We start from the raw sequence: 19898 nt of genomic DNA, 5'->3' as shown, positions 1-19898 counted from the left end.
TTATTGGCACACAAATCGTTTTACACTGCCTCTTATTTATCGTGAGTATGATGTTAATTTGCATCCTTCCTGACTGCAGTATTTTTACAGTCCCTTTCTTATTATATGTTTTTTCTCTTTTCTTTTCCCTGTTTAATTTGTACTTATTACCTGATCAGCATAGATTCTGCCTGTCACTGCACTAGACCTCTGCACAGCTTCCAATTTGGCAACACGTGGGAAAAGAAGGCATTCTCCTTACTTATCATTACTCTTTTGATCAAACCTTTTCACATTACTAAAGTAATGCTCAAAATGTGAATCCTTAACTGTGGCCATGACTGTCTCTACTGATATGATCCCTTTGTATATATTCAGAGCACTAGGATAACCTGGAAACAGTTCCTACCTTTAAAAATTGTGGAGATCTTATTGAGGGTAAATGACACATTCCTTTATGTGCCAACCAACATGGAACATTCACACATTGATAATATTTATCCTATCAGCAGGCTGTGACTCTAGCATATTTTTAGAATTACATTAGGCAAAACTCTCTTTATTATAAAATCACGTCTTATCGTCCTACAATTTCATTAGTGTGATAGTGTTAAAAAAATTCTTTCTTGGGGCAAGAGAGTGGTGTGAAGTGGGCTGAGTTTTAAAAGGGTGAAAGGGTTTATCTGCTGTTGCTGCATCTACTCATCTGCTCGGCCAAACATGACATCACCATCTGGATACTGTGGCGTTGTTACAAGTAAATGTTATTACCATTTGTGAAGAAGGTTACACTGATGTTAAACTGACGGCTTACCTTCAATTATTCCCCACTTTGTTTTACGGCCCAGCACCTTGTTTCCATTCACGTGATGCTCTTTGTCGGTTCCCACTACAGCAAAGGGAATGCTTTCCTGGATACACAGTGTGAGGCAGACTCATGTGAAGATTCATGTGAGATCCACAGTAGTATAGCACTGGGAATAAGTAACTGCAGGTGCTTATCTAATAAGCCTCTTTCACATAGGTGCCCCAGACAATGTCCAGAGAATCTTTAGCTAGACTGTCCTTGACTGGGACAACACAAAGCCAAAACCAAAACAAAAAATGTCTGAAGCAGTATTTGAAGCAGTTACAATCTGTGAGCCAAGCATCCAAAATAAATCAAAGGTGCAGGACAAATCAGGTGACTCATCTGCTGCAGGTTTCCAGTAATCAGGATTCTCAAGTGCATGTAAACTCTGTCCTCTGAATACCAAAGAAACATGGTTTCTCTGAGTAAACTGATTTCTTAAGTGCATGCAGTTTACAAGCCAACCAAGACAAAAGTCAAAATGACTAGTAAATAACAGTTGTGTTACCCTGATTCTGTCATTGAGGATCCGTTCCTCTGGATCTTCATCATACTCTTTTTGAGGGTAAACACGAATCCCATTGGCTGCCAAGTCATGCCTTATCTGTCAAAAAGGTCAAATACAGGAAAAACAGGTCAGGTTAACTGGTTTACAGTGAAGTTTAGTTAAAGGTCATATTTTTCATCCAATGCAATGACCAGGGGAGGCAGAGTGCATGGTAGAGGAAGAGGAACCAACAGGGGGTTTGTTCAATAAAACAGTATCCAGTGGAAAACAGTCTTAAATTTGCTAAATACATGTCACAGATCCATGTCCTCTCTATCTGAAACTGAATACTGCTACTGTAATGAAATGATAAATTATGCCAAAAGTGTAAAACATTTTTTTTTACCAATCACACCACTGCCACTGCCTGTTTTTCTCAGCGCATAAAGTAATCTGCATTTACAGTATCTATAAATGAGTATGATTGGTCCTAACAGTTTGTTTTGCCTTCAGTTCACTTGAATCTGCAGCATCTGTCTGAAGAACTGCTGCTTGTGCCTACCATTTTTAAACTAAGTACACAAATCACTCAAGCTCTGCCTTTTTTTTTCCATCATAATTGTCATGTTGCTGTGGGTCACTGTTACTGGCTGTGAGATCACACCGTATGAGCTACACTCCACATTATTTATTTACACTTTGTGCTAAAGCATAAGTATCAACTTAAATAGCACATGTGCTTGGAGACGCCCTTACAGTTTGTTCACCCTAGACCTAAAGCGTTGTGCTTGTTGCACTTGTGATCACTCATAGTAACTTTATATGTTATTGCAAGAAACATAAGAGCTGGAAACATGCATGATCTCAGGTGATACAGTCAGAAGTTGCACATCCACTGGACAAAAACAAGTGAAAGAAAACTAGTGTTATTTGTGTTGCGTGTGTTCCCTCACCCTCTCCTTGAACTCCAGTCTTTCCTCAATGGTGAGTGTGTCGGCTTTGGCAATGACAGGTACGATGCTCACTATCTTCCCCAACCTCTTCATGAATTCAATATCGATGGGGCGTAACCTGAAGACATACACAGATCTGGTCACTGTGGACAACACTGTGATAAGTAGCCAACACTTACTAATGGGATACATTCATTGTTGCACCTGCTGTATCAAGCCCTAACTAAACACGGCTTGCTTTAGCCCACATGTGTAGCAGTAAACTGAAACCAAAGCAAGAAATAAAAACCTTTCTAGTGACGATGGTACCATGATTCTAAAAGGTCAGTGTGTTCACAAGTTAGTCCACCATTTTGGAATTTTAAGCAGCCACAGATTTGATGCTCTTCCATGAGTTTCTGTGCAAATTATAATTTTTATTATAGTGTTTTTTGTCTTCTAACAGCTTAGGTGGTTAAAAAATAATAATAATTGCTACAAATCATTATTATTGTATGTTATTATGAACATGCTTCCATGCTGCCTCTACGTGGTAGACACTGAGGTTAAGGATAGAATTAAACAACTCTAAAGGTATAGCATGTGTAAATGTCTCACAGAGTAACAGACATGCACACCTCCTAAATGTTGTGTGGAGCTGTGCATTGAGTTTGCTGATTGGTAATGTCAGCTCACTCGATCCGTGAAGTCGGAAGGTGAAATTGAAACAGAAAGGAAAAGTGGAAGAAGTCACATCAAAGTCTGTATGTTTAGGACACATTAACTGAATCCATGTTGTCCTGTCTTGGTCTGTTAAACATGATGCCGCTCTCTCTAAGTAGTGTAACGCTAAACAGTTGTGTCCCCTTGTGCCACCCTCAGGCTTCTTTCACTTTGAGCAAATCTGGATTTTATGATTCTATTAACTAAATATAGTGCTCAACTGACTGCTGCCTCAGCAAATGATGGTGAGCATTAACTCTTTAGCATTAAAGCATTAAAAAGACCTACTTATTCAATTTGGTCTTTTGGAGGCAATTTACCTCCATTTCACATGCACAAAGATCAGATGTATATAAATGAGAGAAAGAAACACTGAGAATCTCAAGTCCAACATGCCTTTTTGGAAAGAAAAGTTTTTTTTATGTTTGATCTGCGAGTCCTGACCTGTGTCCAGTGGCAGGGAGGAAGTAGATACAACAGTGGACTCTGGTGTCAGGTATTCTCCTCTTGCGGTTGACATGCAACTCCTCTCTCAGGTATTTCTCATACTGCTCATTGACGTACCTTACTATGGGCTCCCAGCTGGAAAGGGGAGCAGCAGACAAAGGTAGTGAGTTGCTGTTTTGCGGTCTTGTCTTTGTTATGTAAAAATGCTGCAATATGCACATAACACATTTTAATAGTATACCTCTCTTCTATATACGTCTATATAATTAATAATTTAGGCCCAGTGTGCTGACACTTCCCCCATACTATAGCCGGACATTTTTATAATTTAGTCTGGAATTAGTTACAAAGCAAAATGGAAAAAAAATAATCCAGAAAATATACTAAAGTAATGTGTCTCGGCACTCACATATTGTGTTAATCTGTATAATAGCCCGAAGATGATTACTTTCTGGTGAAGATGCAAACCTTTACAAAAGACTCACTAATCTATAGTTTCATTTTTACAACAGTGTGAACAAAAAAGCAGGTGGATTCATACACATGTGGTGTTCTTTTCTGTATCCTGTCAGAAAGCAGTTACTGGAAGTTGGAACAGAAAAAAAAGCCTGATATTTGGTTGCAGATCCATTATTTACAGTAACTGCATCAATCCTGTGACTCAATGACATCACTACACTGACTGTGTTTAAGTGCACTTAAGATACCCAGGTTAATAGGAGAAACCAGACTGTAACCAGAGTTTACGGACACTTAAGAAATATAGTTGTCGGAAATCACTCAACAAATTTATTTTGTCTCCCTGAAACTTGGTTGCAGCAGGAAGAATATGTCAGTTTAAATGAGTCAACCCCCCCAAGTCATATTAATTATCATGTTCCTAGAAGCACAGGCCAAGGTGGAGGAGTTGCAGCAATCTTCCATTCTAGCTTATCAATAATTCGTAAACCTAAACATAGTTATAACTCATTTGAAAGCCTTACTCTTAGCCTTTCACACCCAAACTGGAAAACTCAAAAACCACTATTATTTGTTATCGTGTACCGTTCTCCAGTCCCTTATTCAGAGTTTTTAATTGAATTTTCTGATTTTCTATGTGATTTAGTGCTTAGTACAGATAAAGTCATTATAGTAGGTGACTTTAACATTCATGTAGATGCTGACAGTAACTGCCTGAGCACTGCATTTAATTCATTATTAGATTCAATTGGTTTTTCCCAAAATGTAAATAAACCCACTCACTGTTTTAGTCACACGTTAGACCTTGTCCTTACGTATGGAATTGAAACGGATAATTTAACAATATGTCCTCACAACTCTCTTCTGTCTGACCATTTTTTAATAACATTTGAATTTACAATAACGGACTATATAGCAGTTAGGGAAAAATTCCACTATAGCAGATGCTTAAGTGAAAAAGCTGTCAACAAATTTAAAGAAATTATTTCTTCATCATTTGCTTCACCATATGTTAATACAATGGAAAGTAGTCTCCTTAATGTTACTCCTGCACAAGTAGATTATCTTGTTGACAATTCTGCAGCCTCACTACGTACAATACTCGATAGTGTTGCCCCTCTAAAAAAGAAGGCAGTAAACCAGAAGAGGCGATCTCCATGGTATAGTTTACAAACACGCAACTTAAAACAGGCAACACGAAAGTTAGAAATGAAGTGGCGTTCCAGAAAGTTAGAAGAATCTCACTTAGCCTGGAAAAACAGTTTAAAAAAGTACAAAAAAGCTCTCCGTGATGCCAGAACAGCATATTATTGATCATTAATAGAAGAAAACAAGAACAACCCCCAGTTTCTGTTCAGCACTGTAGCCAGGCTGACTAAGAGCCATAGTTCTGTTGAGCCTACTATTCCCTTAACTCTGAGCAGCAATGACTTCATGACATTCTTTATGAATAAAATTGTAGCTATTAGAGAAAGAATTCACCAGATCCTCCCCCCAAATATTACAGATAGATCTTCATGTACAGCAGTGCTAGAGTCATCGATAAGGCCCCACTCCCTGTTAGACTGCTTTTTACCCATAGATCTCTCTGAGCTAACTTCAATTATAACATCATCTAAACCAACAACCTGTCTGCTAGACCCTATTCCAACTAAGCTGCTCAAGGAAGCTTTACCCTTAATAAATACATTCATATATATATTATATATATTCATCAATCTATGTTTAGAAACAGGCTATGTACCACAGGCCTATAAGGTAGCTGTAATTAAACCACTACTTAAAAAACCCTGTCTTGACCCAGGTGTTTTAGCCAATTACAGACCAATATCTAATCTCCCCTTTATTTCTAAAATAATTGAAAAAGCAGTTGCAAAACAATTATGTGATCACCTTCATAGGAATAATTTGTATGAAGACTTTCAGTCAGGATTTAGAGTTCATCATAGTACAGGACCAATACTTTTTACTTTATATATGTCACCTTTAGGCAACATAATTAGAAAACACTCCATAAATTTCCACTGTTATGCTGATGATACCCAGCTATATTTATCTATGGAACCTGATGAAAATAATCAGTTAATAAAGCTTCAAGCCTACAAGACATAAAGGCCTGGATGTCCCACAATTTTTTACTTCTAAACTCAGTCAAAACTAAAGTCATAGTATTTGGGCCCAAAAATCTACTCTAGATGGCATAAGTCTGGCCTCCAGTACTACTGCAAGGAACCTTGGAGTTATTTTTGATCAGGATTTGTCCTTTAACTCACATATAAAACAAATCTCTAGAACAGCCTTCTTCCACCTACGGAACATTGCCAAAATTAGGAGCATCCTGTCTCAAAGTGATGCCGAAAAACTGGTTCATGCATTTGTTACTTCTAGGTTGGACTACTGTAATTCCCTACTTTCAGGATGCCCCAGTAATTCCCTAAAGAGCCTGCAATTAATCCAAAATGCTGCAGCAAGAGTGCTGACTGGAACTAGCAAGAGAGATCATATTTCACCTTCACTAGCTTCTCTCCATTGGCTTCCCATTAAATTTAGAATAGAATTTAAAACCCTGCTTCTTACATATAAAGCTCTGAATGGTCAGGCTCCATCATATATAGAAGACCTCATAGCACCATATCATCCCAGTAGACCACTTCGCTCTCAGAATGCAGACCTACTTCCCAGAATTTCCAAAGGTAGAATGGGAGTCAGAGCCTTTAGCTATCAAGCTTCTCTCCTGTGGAACCAGCTCCCAGTTCAGATTTGGGAAGCAGACACCCTCTCTACTTTTAAGTCTAGGCTTAAAACCTTCCTCTTTAATAAAGCATATAGTTAGTTATAGTTATGCTGCCATAGGCTTAGACTGCTGGGGGACCCACCCCCCAATGCACTGAGCTCCTTTCCTCCTCTTGACCATCTCTCCTCTCCTCTCACCCCGCAATTGTCACCATTGTATGTCATTAACTCTGTGTGTTCTCTCCCGTAGTTGTCTTTGTCCTCCTCTGTCCCCCTCTCTCTGTCCCTTTCTGCAGGTGTCCCCCGGCTTTGAAGCTGTGTGTCTTCCAGCGTGCAGCTACTGGTCCTACCAATCTGCCCGATGTTTTGTTGTTTCTTTTTGTTGCTCTGTTCTTTTCTCTCTTCACTTTCCACTCACCCCAACCGGTCGAGGCAGATGGCCGTCCACCCTGAGCCTGGTTCTGCTGGAGGTTTCTTCTGTTAAAGGGAGTTTTTCCTCTCCACTGTTGCCTATGGCTTGCTCCAGGGGGAATTGTTGGGTTCTCTTTATACATCTTTATAATCTTGACTTTATTCTGTAAAGTGCCCTGAGATGACTTTGTTGTGAATTGGCGCTATGTAAATAAAGTTGAATTGAATTGAATTGAATTGAAATTACTTATACATACCATGACTTTTTTCTTACTTCTGATGAAGTTGGCAAAACATTTGTACTAGCTGAATGTGCATTATCAATATTATGTTAGGGTTGAAGTTAAGTTTCCCTTACACACCACTTCAGTGTAACTGGATGCAAACCTCAGTCCAATTAAATAATTTCTGATTAAGTAACATTTGTACTAGCTAAATGTCCACCCTAACCCATAGTATTATGGTAATGAAAAAAAATATTTTTTTGGCTATTTCAAAACCCAAGGTTTTACTGTCTATAGTAAAGACATCCCCTGTCCTTAGATCTTTAAATTACATAAGGAACGACTCCCCACACAAACCCATTAATGAAAGAAAAAAAAGAAAGACACCTGAGGGAGGACCCCACTCCCAGGACGGATATACAGAACTGAACAATCATAGCAGATATTCAATTTTGGGCAATTGCATTTACAAAATCAATGATTAAGTCTGCGTTTCCTGTAAACCTTATTGACTTCAGTTTAGATTACAATAACTGAAATCAGTTATTTGCAGACACTGTTGTATTCCATCTCCTTCTCTGCCTCAATCCTTCTGTCCATACTCATCTCCACCCACATGCCACTCACCAGTTCTCATTGTTGATCTGGTCTCCAAATCCTGGAGTGTCAATCACAGTCAGCTTCAACTTCACCCCTTTCTCCTCAATCACTAGACAAGAAGGACAGAAGGGGAGGGGGTTACATGTGCAGTAATGTGCAGGTCTCTGGTAGTGCTGAATGGTTTACTGTTACCAACAATCCCGCAAGCTGATATGTCAGACCCATGGCCCATGTACAACAATAGAAAATGTTTATTCTGCAGGTTCAGTAGGTTTATCAAAGTTGGGGAGCAACTACATGAATTAACTACATTTAATTACCTGTAATTAATTTGATAAATGGCGAATTTTATGAGTTACAGTTGATCAGAAATAAACAGTTGCTGATTAAAATGTTTGTGATTACCAAACGGTTACATCTGAATACATTTCTTTTTTGTTAAAACACTTCCATGGAGAATAGAACATTCACTCTGCTGGTTTGCATCTTTTCACCATGCAGTATGTCTTGTGTATTTTCTGCATAGCTGTGTACCCTCCGCAAACCCATACTCTGTTGACTCATATGCAATCCCCAAAAACGTAACTAAACCACATAAACTGTGATTGGTATACTTGGTTGTTCTGCCATTAATTGGTTCAGTGATTGTACACCTCCTGCAATATGGGCCCTTTTTTCTGCCTTGCAGTAATTTCAGTGAATGTAACTGTTGTTTAACATTTTAAGTTGCAATTCAATATTATCTGCTCAGTCTTAGTCAATATTGTTTGTAGAACGATAAGAAAGCAGAATAGTTGTTTAGAAAGTCAACATGGTGGCACAGAAACCTTTAAGGGTTTAATTGTAGTGTGATAGATTCACCAACACACAAGTATAAATGCTCACAAAGGCAAAGACCCCCATGGCGTAGACTCTCCATCAATTTGACTCACGTATAAATCAAGCTTTACCAGGAGCTATCTCTAATGTATGTCCAGAAAGCATCCTTTTATTCAGGAATACGTGCGCAATTTTAAACCTGGCTTTTGATTTGTTCTCATTTGACTTTACATTCACATAATTTCCACTGCCTCTTTTTAAGCATTGCTAAGACCCTGAAGTCTGCTAGGTCTTATTGCAACAATTCAATGTTTTCAGGAGCTTTGAATTGGGTAATAAAACGTCTATAATCAATAAGTACTATGTAACCTTTGTCAGCTGAGAGCAGCTTTGGACTTTTTGATGCAAAGGTGAGGGTTAAGACAGAGAAAAATAAATTCTCTTGATCATAGTAAGACAAATGTGCGTGAATTTGTATGAAGCTTCCTTTCATTGTGTCTGTGCAATGTATGCGCTCACGTGTATGGCGACGTGTGAATGTTTGAGGAAAGCTGAGCAGTGAAGTTAAGACTATCTTTTAAGTCTGCTGCCACTGTTGAGTAAGCACACAGGAATCCAAAGCACAAGAGTAAACATCTGGAACCTTATCATTAGGAGTTTTCCTCGACCAGGTAGCCAGTCAACAGAACAATATAGTAAATGCTCTGATTGGTTCACACCACTTCCACCACCAACACTGCACGTCATCATCCTACGCTGAGTTTTAAGAAAATAAGACTGACTGGGCCTCCATCAACATTAGTGCACCATATGCTAATGTAACAGGCTTTACACAGCTGATTAGTTGGGCAATTTTGATTCCAAGTATCCAAAATAGATGAATAATTTCACTCTGGGATGAGTATCGTTTTAAATTCAAAAGTTTTCTTCTTCTTTTTTGTTACTGTGGTGTGTTGACCTCTGGAATAGTGTAACTCCATAGTTACACTGATCAGTGGAATTTGGTTTGTCGAACGTGTTCCGCACATAGATTTAGCATGAGCCCTGCCTGCCACAACCCTCCGATTTTATACAGGCTCAGGACAAGAACCAAGGTAGCCCTGCAGCCTTCTGCATCCCAAACAGATGCCCCTATTGCTGCGCCACAGAGCAAGTAGAGGTCAAAAACTCAATGAAGAAACTTTTACTAATGGACCTGCGAATGGCCCAGCACTACTCTGGCTTTAACTCATAAAATTATTTGCAGTGTTTCCCACACATTTAACATACTTTAGACTACTTTGCTGCTTAAAATGTCAAACAACTTTCTGTAATGTTAAACTGATGACAACAAATGATACATGTTGGTGGAGAAGCAGGCTTCAACACAACACTGCTGTTGTGTACATAGTATGTATTTGGTCTGTGTACTACCAATAACTCTTCTTTAGTAAATCATGAGCGAAGCATTGCATCAGTTTTAGAATCTCAAAGCTGAATTTTTTATGTCATGTCAATGCATCGATTTTTACATCTGAATAAGAACATTCAGCATCTGAAGCAAAAAGCTGATTGAGTATACAGCAAGATGTCAATAGGCTCTTAATGTGTAAAAACACACCAACAGCATAATAATTTTATGTTGCAAATAAAATACCATAATTAAGACCTAAAAATCAGTTATGGTTCACTTCAAGATGAAATAGACCTAACATAGAGTTTCGTTCTGACTGTCCTGTCATGTGGAACGTAAGCCTCATTTCTTCACTTCCTCTTCTTCACACTAACATGGTTTTCTGAATATGTTAAAAGACCTAAAGACAGCCTTCATCCTTATTATTCTAAAGACCCTTTGTGACTGGGGCGACTGTGGCACACTGCATAGCAGCTGCCCCATCAATGTGTGATTGTGAGTGTGAATGGGTAAATAAGGAGCAGTGTAAAGTGCTTTGAGTGCCAATAGGTAAAAAAGCACAGTGCAGACCTTTTGAACTTATGTTTGTGGACAAAAGTGAAGTCTAATAAATATAACACAGAGAATCACATTAAAAATAAAGTCCAGATGTGCATGGTATTATCTAACATTTAAATACTGGGACTGACTTGTCACCCAGCTTTACAGGTGAGTCACAAATTCCTTATACATAAGAAATATCACAATTCACAAACTGACAAACTGACCATGGTGGCACTGAAACCTCCACTGGTTTTCCAATGTAATTGCCAGCATTGCTAAGCACATCTACGCCCTAGGTGATTATTTTATAAAATTTTATTTTAATGACATCTTGACCTTTTCTCTAGCTCTGTTTTTGTTATTATTAACTTGGATTTCACCTCACCACATTATTAAATTGTTAAAAAATGAAACATTAAGCTGCTTCACATTCATGGTTGCAGTCACAGCTATTAGTGATTATGTTAAGTTTCACACATTTTCTTTTTCGGTCAACCAGTCCAATAAAAACTAGCTTGTGTGTACCATCTTTTTTTAATCACACACCACATTCCTTTTGGTTTTGCAGCTAAAATAGAGCTGGTGTTTTTTGACCACTCAAAGAGTAAAAGTCAGGTAGCTGGTCAAAGAAAAAAGTATGTTCAAGTACTGTCAGTTACCCTGTTACGCAACATCAGTAAGCTGATTGTTTTATTTTGTTTAGTTGTAACAGGACACTAGTAATATAACATATTCAACAGCAAAAATGTAAAGTGATTTAATGTCTGCTGGCCATCAGTTTAAAATATGTTTCATTTACAACTGTTTCATGTGTTTGTTTGATGGTGTTAGCTCAGCATCAAAGTTGGGACAGGACATTATTATTGTTTGTTGTTTAACCATCATTGTGATTAAACATTTTTTGGATTTTGATTCTTACATCCCCTTGCTTTTTGAACCAACAGCCTTTATGTGCAAAATGTCCATGAACACAGTGTGTGTGTGTGTGTGTGTGTGTTGAGGAACTTCAGCAGATAAATTATGTTTCATTTCTAAGCCTGAGGTTAAACTACAATGCGCGTGCACACATGCACAAACACACAAACACACACACACACACACACACACTCTCTCTCTCTCTCTCTCTCTCTCTCTCTCTCTCTCATGCATGCACTGTTTGGACAACATACCCGACAGAGCAGGGGAGTGGGAGGAACAACTCAACTTTAATTACTCCTGTGTGTGTGAGTAAATCACAAAATCTAACTTTATGTTGTGCTAATCGCCATCTTGTTACCAACAGCATACTGTAGCACTGACTCGGAAAAGGGAAATGGGTTCAGCCATACTGTGGGTTCTCATGTTAGTATTCATTTATAATGTGATGCATGTTTTTGTATCTACTGATTAATCGGTCTGCATTTCATATATATGGATTTTAAAAATGCAATATGGTTAGAAAATATATTTGTTATATACAACACTGAACCCTTCCCCCACACCTTCAGTGTGTGTCTGAGGGAGGGCAGCAGCACTATCAACTGACTAATCAGCTTGAAAGAAGTGTAAATTAATCATTGATCTCCATTGTCTTTCCCAGTAAACTGAGTCTGTTTTTGTTCAAACTAAAATGGAACTTGCAGTGCTAGTTTCTCACACTCTACTATAGATACTTAAGTTTACATTTCAAATAATTACAGATTTACATATCAGATTCCTTTAACAAGAGTATTTCAGAAATAAATTAACTTTTAAGCTCTTATCTTTAACACCAAGTCACCTACAATTAATTTGAATTTGCAAGATTAGGTAATTAGTTAACAGTGTTATTTTTAAAGAAGGTAAAAAAGTGAAAACTTCTAAAACAGTATGGTACCAGAATGGATTTATGGATCAAAATGGCACAGCACTACTGTACAACAAATTCATTTTGGGATTGGCAAAAATACAGATGAGGAACACCTTTGGAAACTATGAAACATGTTTGTTGGAGGCAGTTACAGCCTGTGCTGGGATTCCTGTTCATGACACAAGAAGTGAAAGCAAAAGTGATATGAAAGTAGGATATGAAGCTGTCTCTTCATATCCTACCCATTAGAGAGTGATATTATCTTTACAACAAACCACACTTTTGTCTTTGTGGATGCCAGTACCCTAAACTAAACTCAATTGTAATGCTAAAACCAAGTCATAACCCTTCTTCACCAAAAAGTCCTAAATTGGGAAAGTTGGAAGGGGAACTATAATTACGTAAGAAATACAAGTGTGCGTGTTTGTGAGCACAAACACGCACACACAAACACACAGACTCACCATGGCTGACTGAATGCACTTTAACTGTTTTGGAGATCTTCTCTTCGTAGTTGGGTGTGCAGGACTTCCGGCTCACTTTAGACTTGAACAAAGTGTTGACCAGTGTGGACTTTCCCAAGCCACTCTGACCTAAAGACACATAGAACCAACAGTGTGTAACAGTAAGAAAAGTAATTTCTGCCATGTTTTGTTATCTAAAAAGACAATAACAATTCACCATACACCAATTTGTCATTCACCATTCAATCTCCAACAGTTCAATTTGTTAAACAAAGACACTGGAATTTCTCTGAAAATGAATAAAAATAATTTAATTTCTTCTTTTGTAAAACAAAAATTCAAATTAATCAACACCTTTCTAAGACACTTAATTTGTTAACCACGTATGTCATTGTTGTGATTTTATTCAGCCCCACTGCCCTAAGTTATCACCAAATCCATGAACACAACTGATCTGACTGACTAATGTGACAAAGAGCTCCAAGTTTAGTAGGCCCATGGTTAGTGGAGCATGAATCTAATTACAATTCCAGTGTCTGTATAATCATATAATCAAAAAAGTCTGTGATTTAATTAAATAATATGGGTGTGAGTGAACCTAACAACCTGATCTCCATCTGTGTGCACTTTGTAAGGACCAGTAAGTGTGTTTAAGAGGAAGAGCATGTGGCAGGTGTGATCATATGACTCTTCCAGATAGATTAAGCAACCTTTCAGACCCATTTATTCACATTGTGTTAAAAAAAGCAACTGATAAAAAACACATAGTTTAGCATAACAAGTTAATTCTAATAAAACTCCCAATTGATTATAGTAAACAGTAAAATATTTGGTGGTTTAAGGTGAGGAATGCACATTTAAAATTGATCAGTAATCAATGCATTTTTGCTTGATAACAAAGCCACTAGACTCCTGATATAATTTGTTTATATTATCACTTACAATTTTTTCACTAAATCATGCAGCCATATCTTTGTTTTATAGTGTCTTATAAAAGACACCTTCTCATTTGTCTCTGTGAACTCAGCACAACAAAGCAGTGGATTGTACTCATGCCACTGTTGGACAACAGGCCAAGAGTTTGGCTATAATCATGTGTGTAGCCCAGTGTTGCCACAGACTTGACGTAGTGTAGTCGAGTACCCCAGCACTTACAAACCTTAACTCACTGCCTGATTGGTATTAAAACTACAATTAAAATGATCACTAACACAACATGAGCACACTTGAGATGATGATGAAGGGTAAACTTCCTGTTTTAATCAGACAGCAGAGGAGATGTAGATCAGATCTATGTGTGTGGGGGAGGAAAAAGCACACAGGCCCAACTCTCACAACCACTTCCTTCTTACAGAGTAATAATTCCCCTTCCAATTTGAAAATCAAAATATATAGTATTCTGTCAATAAGGGAAGTGAAGCAGCAGCCACCACACACACACACACACAGACACACACACACATGCACACACACACACACGCACACGAGAATGCAGAGTCATTAAAGCATCAGGACATTAGTTGCTGGGCTTGGTCTCCTAAGTGAGGGGAACAAATAAACCTCCTGGTGACTTTCTGCTGTCCTGTTAGCCGTCCTGTTGGTCAGACATTGAGCTTGCCACAGTGGAGAGCTTTTCGATGTGGCTCAGTGTTTTATAGCTTCTCTGCAGAGCTCTGTGATTGGCCACAGCACAGCAGGATGGCTGGTTTAAATCTCTGAAAGCACATTTTAGCTGAAGAATGTTGTCTCTCTCTCTCTCTTGCTCGCGCTATTACACACATACACTGCAAGATACAAGAGAAGTAGAAAGGTGGTATATGTCTGTGTGGCCCTTGGGCAGGTGAAAGCAGTAGAAAGCAGCACAAGCTGCACCAAAAAGAGGAAAGAAAACCAACAGAAAAACGAACCAAGTTTTCAAACTTCTCCACTGATTCAGACCAGAGAATGACCTGTAGGTTTGAAAATGGCTTTAATATTAATTCTCCAAAAGAAACACATTCTAAAATGTAAATTGGATTTAGATTTTTATTATCACTTTCTAATATTAAAAAGTCTTGCTGAGGCTGTAACATAATATTAATTTGCTAATTTACTAGCATTGTCAGTGGATTTATCTATTTAAAGTTTAAAGAAATCCAAAAATGTTTTTAAAAAATAAATACCTGTTTCCAAAGTCAATGAGTAATCAAGTCAGATAATTGTCCTCATAATAATTGACCAAATAACTATAATTTTTTGCCACAATCAAACTGTCCTACTGAAGATGCAATCATGAGACTGACTCCTAATCTAATACACAGCTAATCCTAATTACTGGTAGCAGATTTGAGTATACAATATACGCACACACACACTAGTAATAATATACTAGCAATTATTTTTTATCAATTATGTTTCTTTTTGTGTTTAAGAGTTTAGTTGGATTATATTTAGTGCAAGACAACCAATAGCATGGAAGGAATTGCAATAATTACTAAGACATCTTTAGATATTTTTTTCTGAATATGTTATGCAAACTGGTGACTATTCCTGCAGCACGCTCTCTTGTCTCATGTTTGTGAGTAGCTTGTAACGTGAACCATGACTGCATTTTGTGACCATCATCACAGTGGCAGGTTTATTTGCTGCTAAAGTTCTATCATAACTGCATGATCATGTCAGAGTGCACATTCATTTCAAACAAATCCAACAAGTGAAATCAGAAATGTCCTCTTTGCAGACACACTCACTGAGCAGCATGTTTTCTGAGTGGGACACTCACCAACCACCATGATGTTGAACTCAAAGCCAGCCTTCATGGTCTTGCGCCTCATCTGGTCCAGCACTGCCTCGATCCCCACATAACCAAACAGATCGTTTCCTCGTATGAAGCTCATCTGGAGGCCAGACACAGATTGGCGCAGCTCCACCTTCAACTCCACCTCTTTCTTCATCTCCCCTTCCTCCATTCCCTTCTCTTTCCCCCTCTCTTCCACCCCCGTACGGACCTCCCCACAGTTCCCTTTTTCTGTCATGGTATTCTGGGTGTTCATGTTGGCTGCTTGTTCTTCTCTCTTACTGTCATCTTCCTGCTCTTGTCCCATGATGCCATTCTCCTTCTCCTCTGTCTCCTCCATTGGGGTGGGTGGGTCTGTCTTTAGATCTCCAGCTGTTTCTGTGGGGATGGAAAGACATGAAAGACAGGGAAGAGTTCAGTACTGTCCTCCAGTGGTGTTGGGGTTTTCTTGGCATAAATCTAAATTTGTGAGAATGAGATTGCTGTATTTCCAGTATTCCTCTGCAGGGATTAAGACCACAACCTGTCATTTTTACATGTCCAGTGTGTCCTACGTTTGTGTAGAGGTGTTGGCAGGTATGTTTTTGCTGTCAGGAAGATTATATTTAACCCACAGTGAAAGAAAAGGTTTCTACATAGTTTTTGGGATCCAACTAATAATAAATGTTGACTGATCTTCATTGTAAGTCACAGGTACAGACAAGCACAATGTTAAGCTGATGGCATGCGGTTATATTTGATTTCTTTATGGAACGCACATATAAAGCACTTTCAATAGAAGCTAAATGCAGTTAGGAGTTGCTAGAGACAAATTAGTGAAACCAAATTGGAGCTGAAATATGAATTTAACTAAAGGCAGAAGGTTTAGAGATGTTTGAATCCACAGTCAGACAAACTTATTATAAATAGATACTTTGGCACTGCAACTACTCTCCATACAAAACAACACAGAACGAACAATGAGGTACAAACGAAGCCTAGAGTAACAGAAAATGTTGAAGGATTCACTGGAGGTACTTAATGTCTTAGTTATGAGTCAATCACAAACAAAAACACTGAATAGGGATAGTGTCCAGGGTAGGACTTCACAGATTACCACAGTCCTCAAAATTAGCCAAAGAATACCTTCCCTCTCTGCAACACAACCTAAACATGTAAGGAATCGATGACAAGAGGACTTACAAAAATACATTTTGAGTAAGTCACTCCAGACTTCAACCCAATATAGATACTGCAGGATGGCCCCAAGAGAGTTGTTCATAATAAACGTTCTGAAAATATATATGTGAGCTGAAGCGTGCTCTGAGAAAGAATGGTTCCTCCTGATCCACAGCTACAGAAAGGTTATTAAATACGGATATACTTATTAAATCCAAGGCTTCTCTTACTTTTACCACCAGCATTTTGAATGTTTAAGACAAGAAAAATATAATTTTCTATGTGTTATTATCTTAAGCACTTTGTGTTTGTCTATTACTAGCTAAACCAGTAAATGCTAAAAACTAGCTTGATCCAAAGAATTTACATCATTTATTTAGTCACTGCAGAATCACTGTTTCTTTTATAGTAATAGTGGTCAAGTATAGTATTACAGGTGCATGTATTGCATTTCAATTCAGAAACCTGGCTTGCAGAGAGAAAAGTTTGCAGAGAAAAAGTATTATTTTTGTACACACACACACACACACACACACACACACACACACACACACACACACACACACACACACACACACACACACACACTTTCCAGGACAGGAGCTGATGTATATGTAACTGAAGTCTATCCCCTCACTTACCTGGGGTGTGTGTAGCGTTATGTGGGCTGTAAGAGGATTGGACGGCACCGACAGATTGGCACCAAGATCTTGAAGCGGCATGTGTGCGATTTGCATGTGGGGTGACTTCTAAATCCTCTCAAATACAATTACACCACAGGCAAGTGAAACCAGCGTCGCTGAAGCATGTTTGTATGTATAAGCGGTAGTATTTCAACAGGCAATAGTTAGTCCATTACACTTAGCAAACCCAAAGTGGGCGACTGTGGCGCAGGAAGGTAGAGCGGTTGTCCACCAGTTTCGTAGTTGTTGGTTGTCGAACTGTCCTTGAGCAAGACCCTGAACCCCAACTTAGTTGCTCCCGGTGAGCGTTGGCCAGCTGCATAGCAGCTCCCCCATTGGTGTATGAGTGTGTGTGATTGTGAGTGCGAATTGGTGAATAAGAAGCAGTGTAAAGCGCTTTGAGTTCCAATTGGTAGAAAAGTGCTGTATAAGTGCAGACCATTTACACACATGGGTTTAAATGGTCTGCAATTATATAGCACTTTTCTACCTATTGGAACTCAAAGTGCTTTACACTGCTTCTTATTCACCCATTATTCAGACATGTTTACTGTTAGTCCACATAATTTGATCAGCTATAAATATCCAATTGTATAACCATTGGAACATAACTGATCCATGCGAGTCAGTCTAGTGAAGGGCAGAGTGAAAGACACAGACAAGTCTGGATTTTTAAGCATCATTGAATTTTACACTTGACTTCACAAAGTAGAAAGTCTCAAATTGTTAAAGATAATATGAGTAAAGCACAAGGTGGAAATGGACTCCATTGTGACTGCATGTCTGTCTGTTGGTGAATTTTGGGTAGTTTTAAATGAGAACTGTATATATTAAAACTAATTATGAAGGAAAAACATTTACTGTATATTAGAACTAAATGCCATATTAAAATCCTACAGGGAAAAGGTTGAATATGTAGTTGTAAAAATGTGGAGACCAAAGTACAGAATATAATGTGGAGACAGATAAAAGTTAAAGACAAAGTGACCTATGGAGATGCATATATTAACAGACTGTGGTAAACAGAGTTGCATACAAAAGGTAAATAGTGTGTCTGACTGCAGGAGGAGAAGACACAGAGAACCCCAGGTGCAGTTTACTCAGGGAGGCAGAAACACAAATGAAAGTCAAGAGAGAAGTTAAAAAAATGAAATTAAAAATGTACAAAAAAGCTCTCTGTGATGCCAGAACACCATATTATTCATCATTAATAGAAGAAAACAAGAACAACCCCCGGTTTCTGTTCCGCACTGTAGCCAGGCTGACTATGAGCCATAGTTCTGTTGAGCCTACTATTCCCTTAACTTTGAGCAGCAATGACTTCATGACTTTCTTTATGAATAAAATTGTAGCTATTACAGAAAGAATTCACCAGATCCTCCCCCCAAATATTACAGATAGATCTTCATGTACAGCAGTGCTAGAGTCATCGATAAGGCCCCACTCCCTGTTAGACTGCTTTTTACCCATAGATCTCTCTGAGCTAACTTCAATTATTACCTCATCTAAACCAACAACCTGTCTGCTAGACCCTATTGCAACTAAGCTGCTCAAGAAACCTTTACCCTTAATAGATACATTCATATTAGATATCATCAATCTATCTTTAGAAACAGGCTATGTACCACAGGCCTATAAGGTAGCTGTAATTAAACCACTACTTAAAAAAACCCTGTCTTGACCCAAGTGTCTTAGCCAATCACAGACCAATATCTTATCTCCCCTTTATTTCTAAAATAATTGAAAAAGTAGTTGCAAAACAATTATGTGATCACCTTCATAGCAATAATTTGTATGAAGACTTTCAGTCAGGATTTAGAGTTCATCATAGTACAGAAACAGCACTGGTAAAAGTCACCAACGATCTTCTCATGGCCTCAGATAATGGACTCATCTCTATACTTGTTCTGTTAGATCTTAGTGCTGCATTTGATACCATTGATCACAACATTTTATGACAGAGACTGGAACATGAAATTGGGATTAAAGGAACTGCACTAGGTTGGTTTAAATCTTATCTATCTGATAGATTTCAATTTGTTCATGTTAATGATGAATCCTCAATGCACACAAAGGTTAGCTGTGGACTTCCACAAGGCTCTGTGTTAGGACCAATACTTTTTACTTTATATATGTCTCCTTTAGGCAACATAATTAGAAAACACTCCATAAATTTCCACTGCTATGCTGATGATACCCAGCTATATTTATCTATGGAACCAGATGAAGATAATCAGTTAATAAAGCTTCAAGCCTACAAGACATAAAGGCCTGGATGTCCCACAATTTTTTACTTCTAAACTCAGACAAAACTAAAGTCATAGTATTTGGGCCCAAAAATCTACTCTAGATGGCATAAGTCTGGCCTCCAGTACTACTGCAAGGAACC

The 19898-nt window shown here is 38.3% G+C and overlaps 1 protein-coding gene across 5 annotated transcripts in view; it reads right to left on the bottom strand.

Moving 5' to 3' along the window:
• LOC137105265 (neuronal-specific septin-3-like) overlaps nucleotides 1–19898 on the bottom strand; it is a 65831-nt gene that overhangs the window by 4774 nt on the left and 41159 nt on the right. For 4 of the 5 annotated variants that reach the window (XM_067487213.1, XM_067487216.1, XM_067487217.1 and 1 more), the window contains 7 exons: nucleotides 15654–16046; nucleotides 12893–13021; nucleotides 7873–7954; nucleotides 3416–3553; nucleotides 2270–2387; nucleotides 1338–1433; nucleotides 794–890 (listed from right to left, as the gene is read on the bottom strand). In XM_067487213.1, the coding sequence (XP_067343314.1) occupies nucleotides 794–890; nucleotides 1338–1433; nucleotides 2270–2387; nucleotides 3416–3553; nucleotides 7873–7954; nucleotides 12893–13021; nucleotides 15654–16046 (1053 nt within the window). The remainder of the gene's footprint in view (nucleotides 1–793; nucleotides 891–1337; nucleotides 1434–2269; nucleotides 2388–3415; nucleotides 3554–7872; nucleotides 7955–12892; nucleotides 13022–15653; nucleotides 16047–19898) is intronic. The other variant, XM_067487215.1, reaches the window with a different exon arrangement.

The sequence above is a fragment of the Channa argus genome, chromosome 20, assembly GCF_033026475.1.
Source record: "Channa argus isolate prfri chromosome 20, Channa argus male v1.0, whole genome shotgun sequence".
Classification (NCBI taxonomy): domain Eukaryota; kingdom Metazoa; phylum Chordata; class Actinopteri; order Anabantiformes; family Channidae; genus Channa; species Channa argus.
This window is presented reverse-complemented; position numbering and strand designations above follow the sequence as displayed.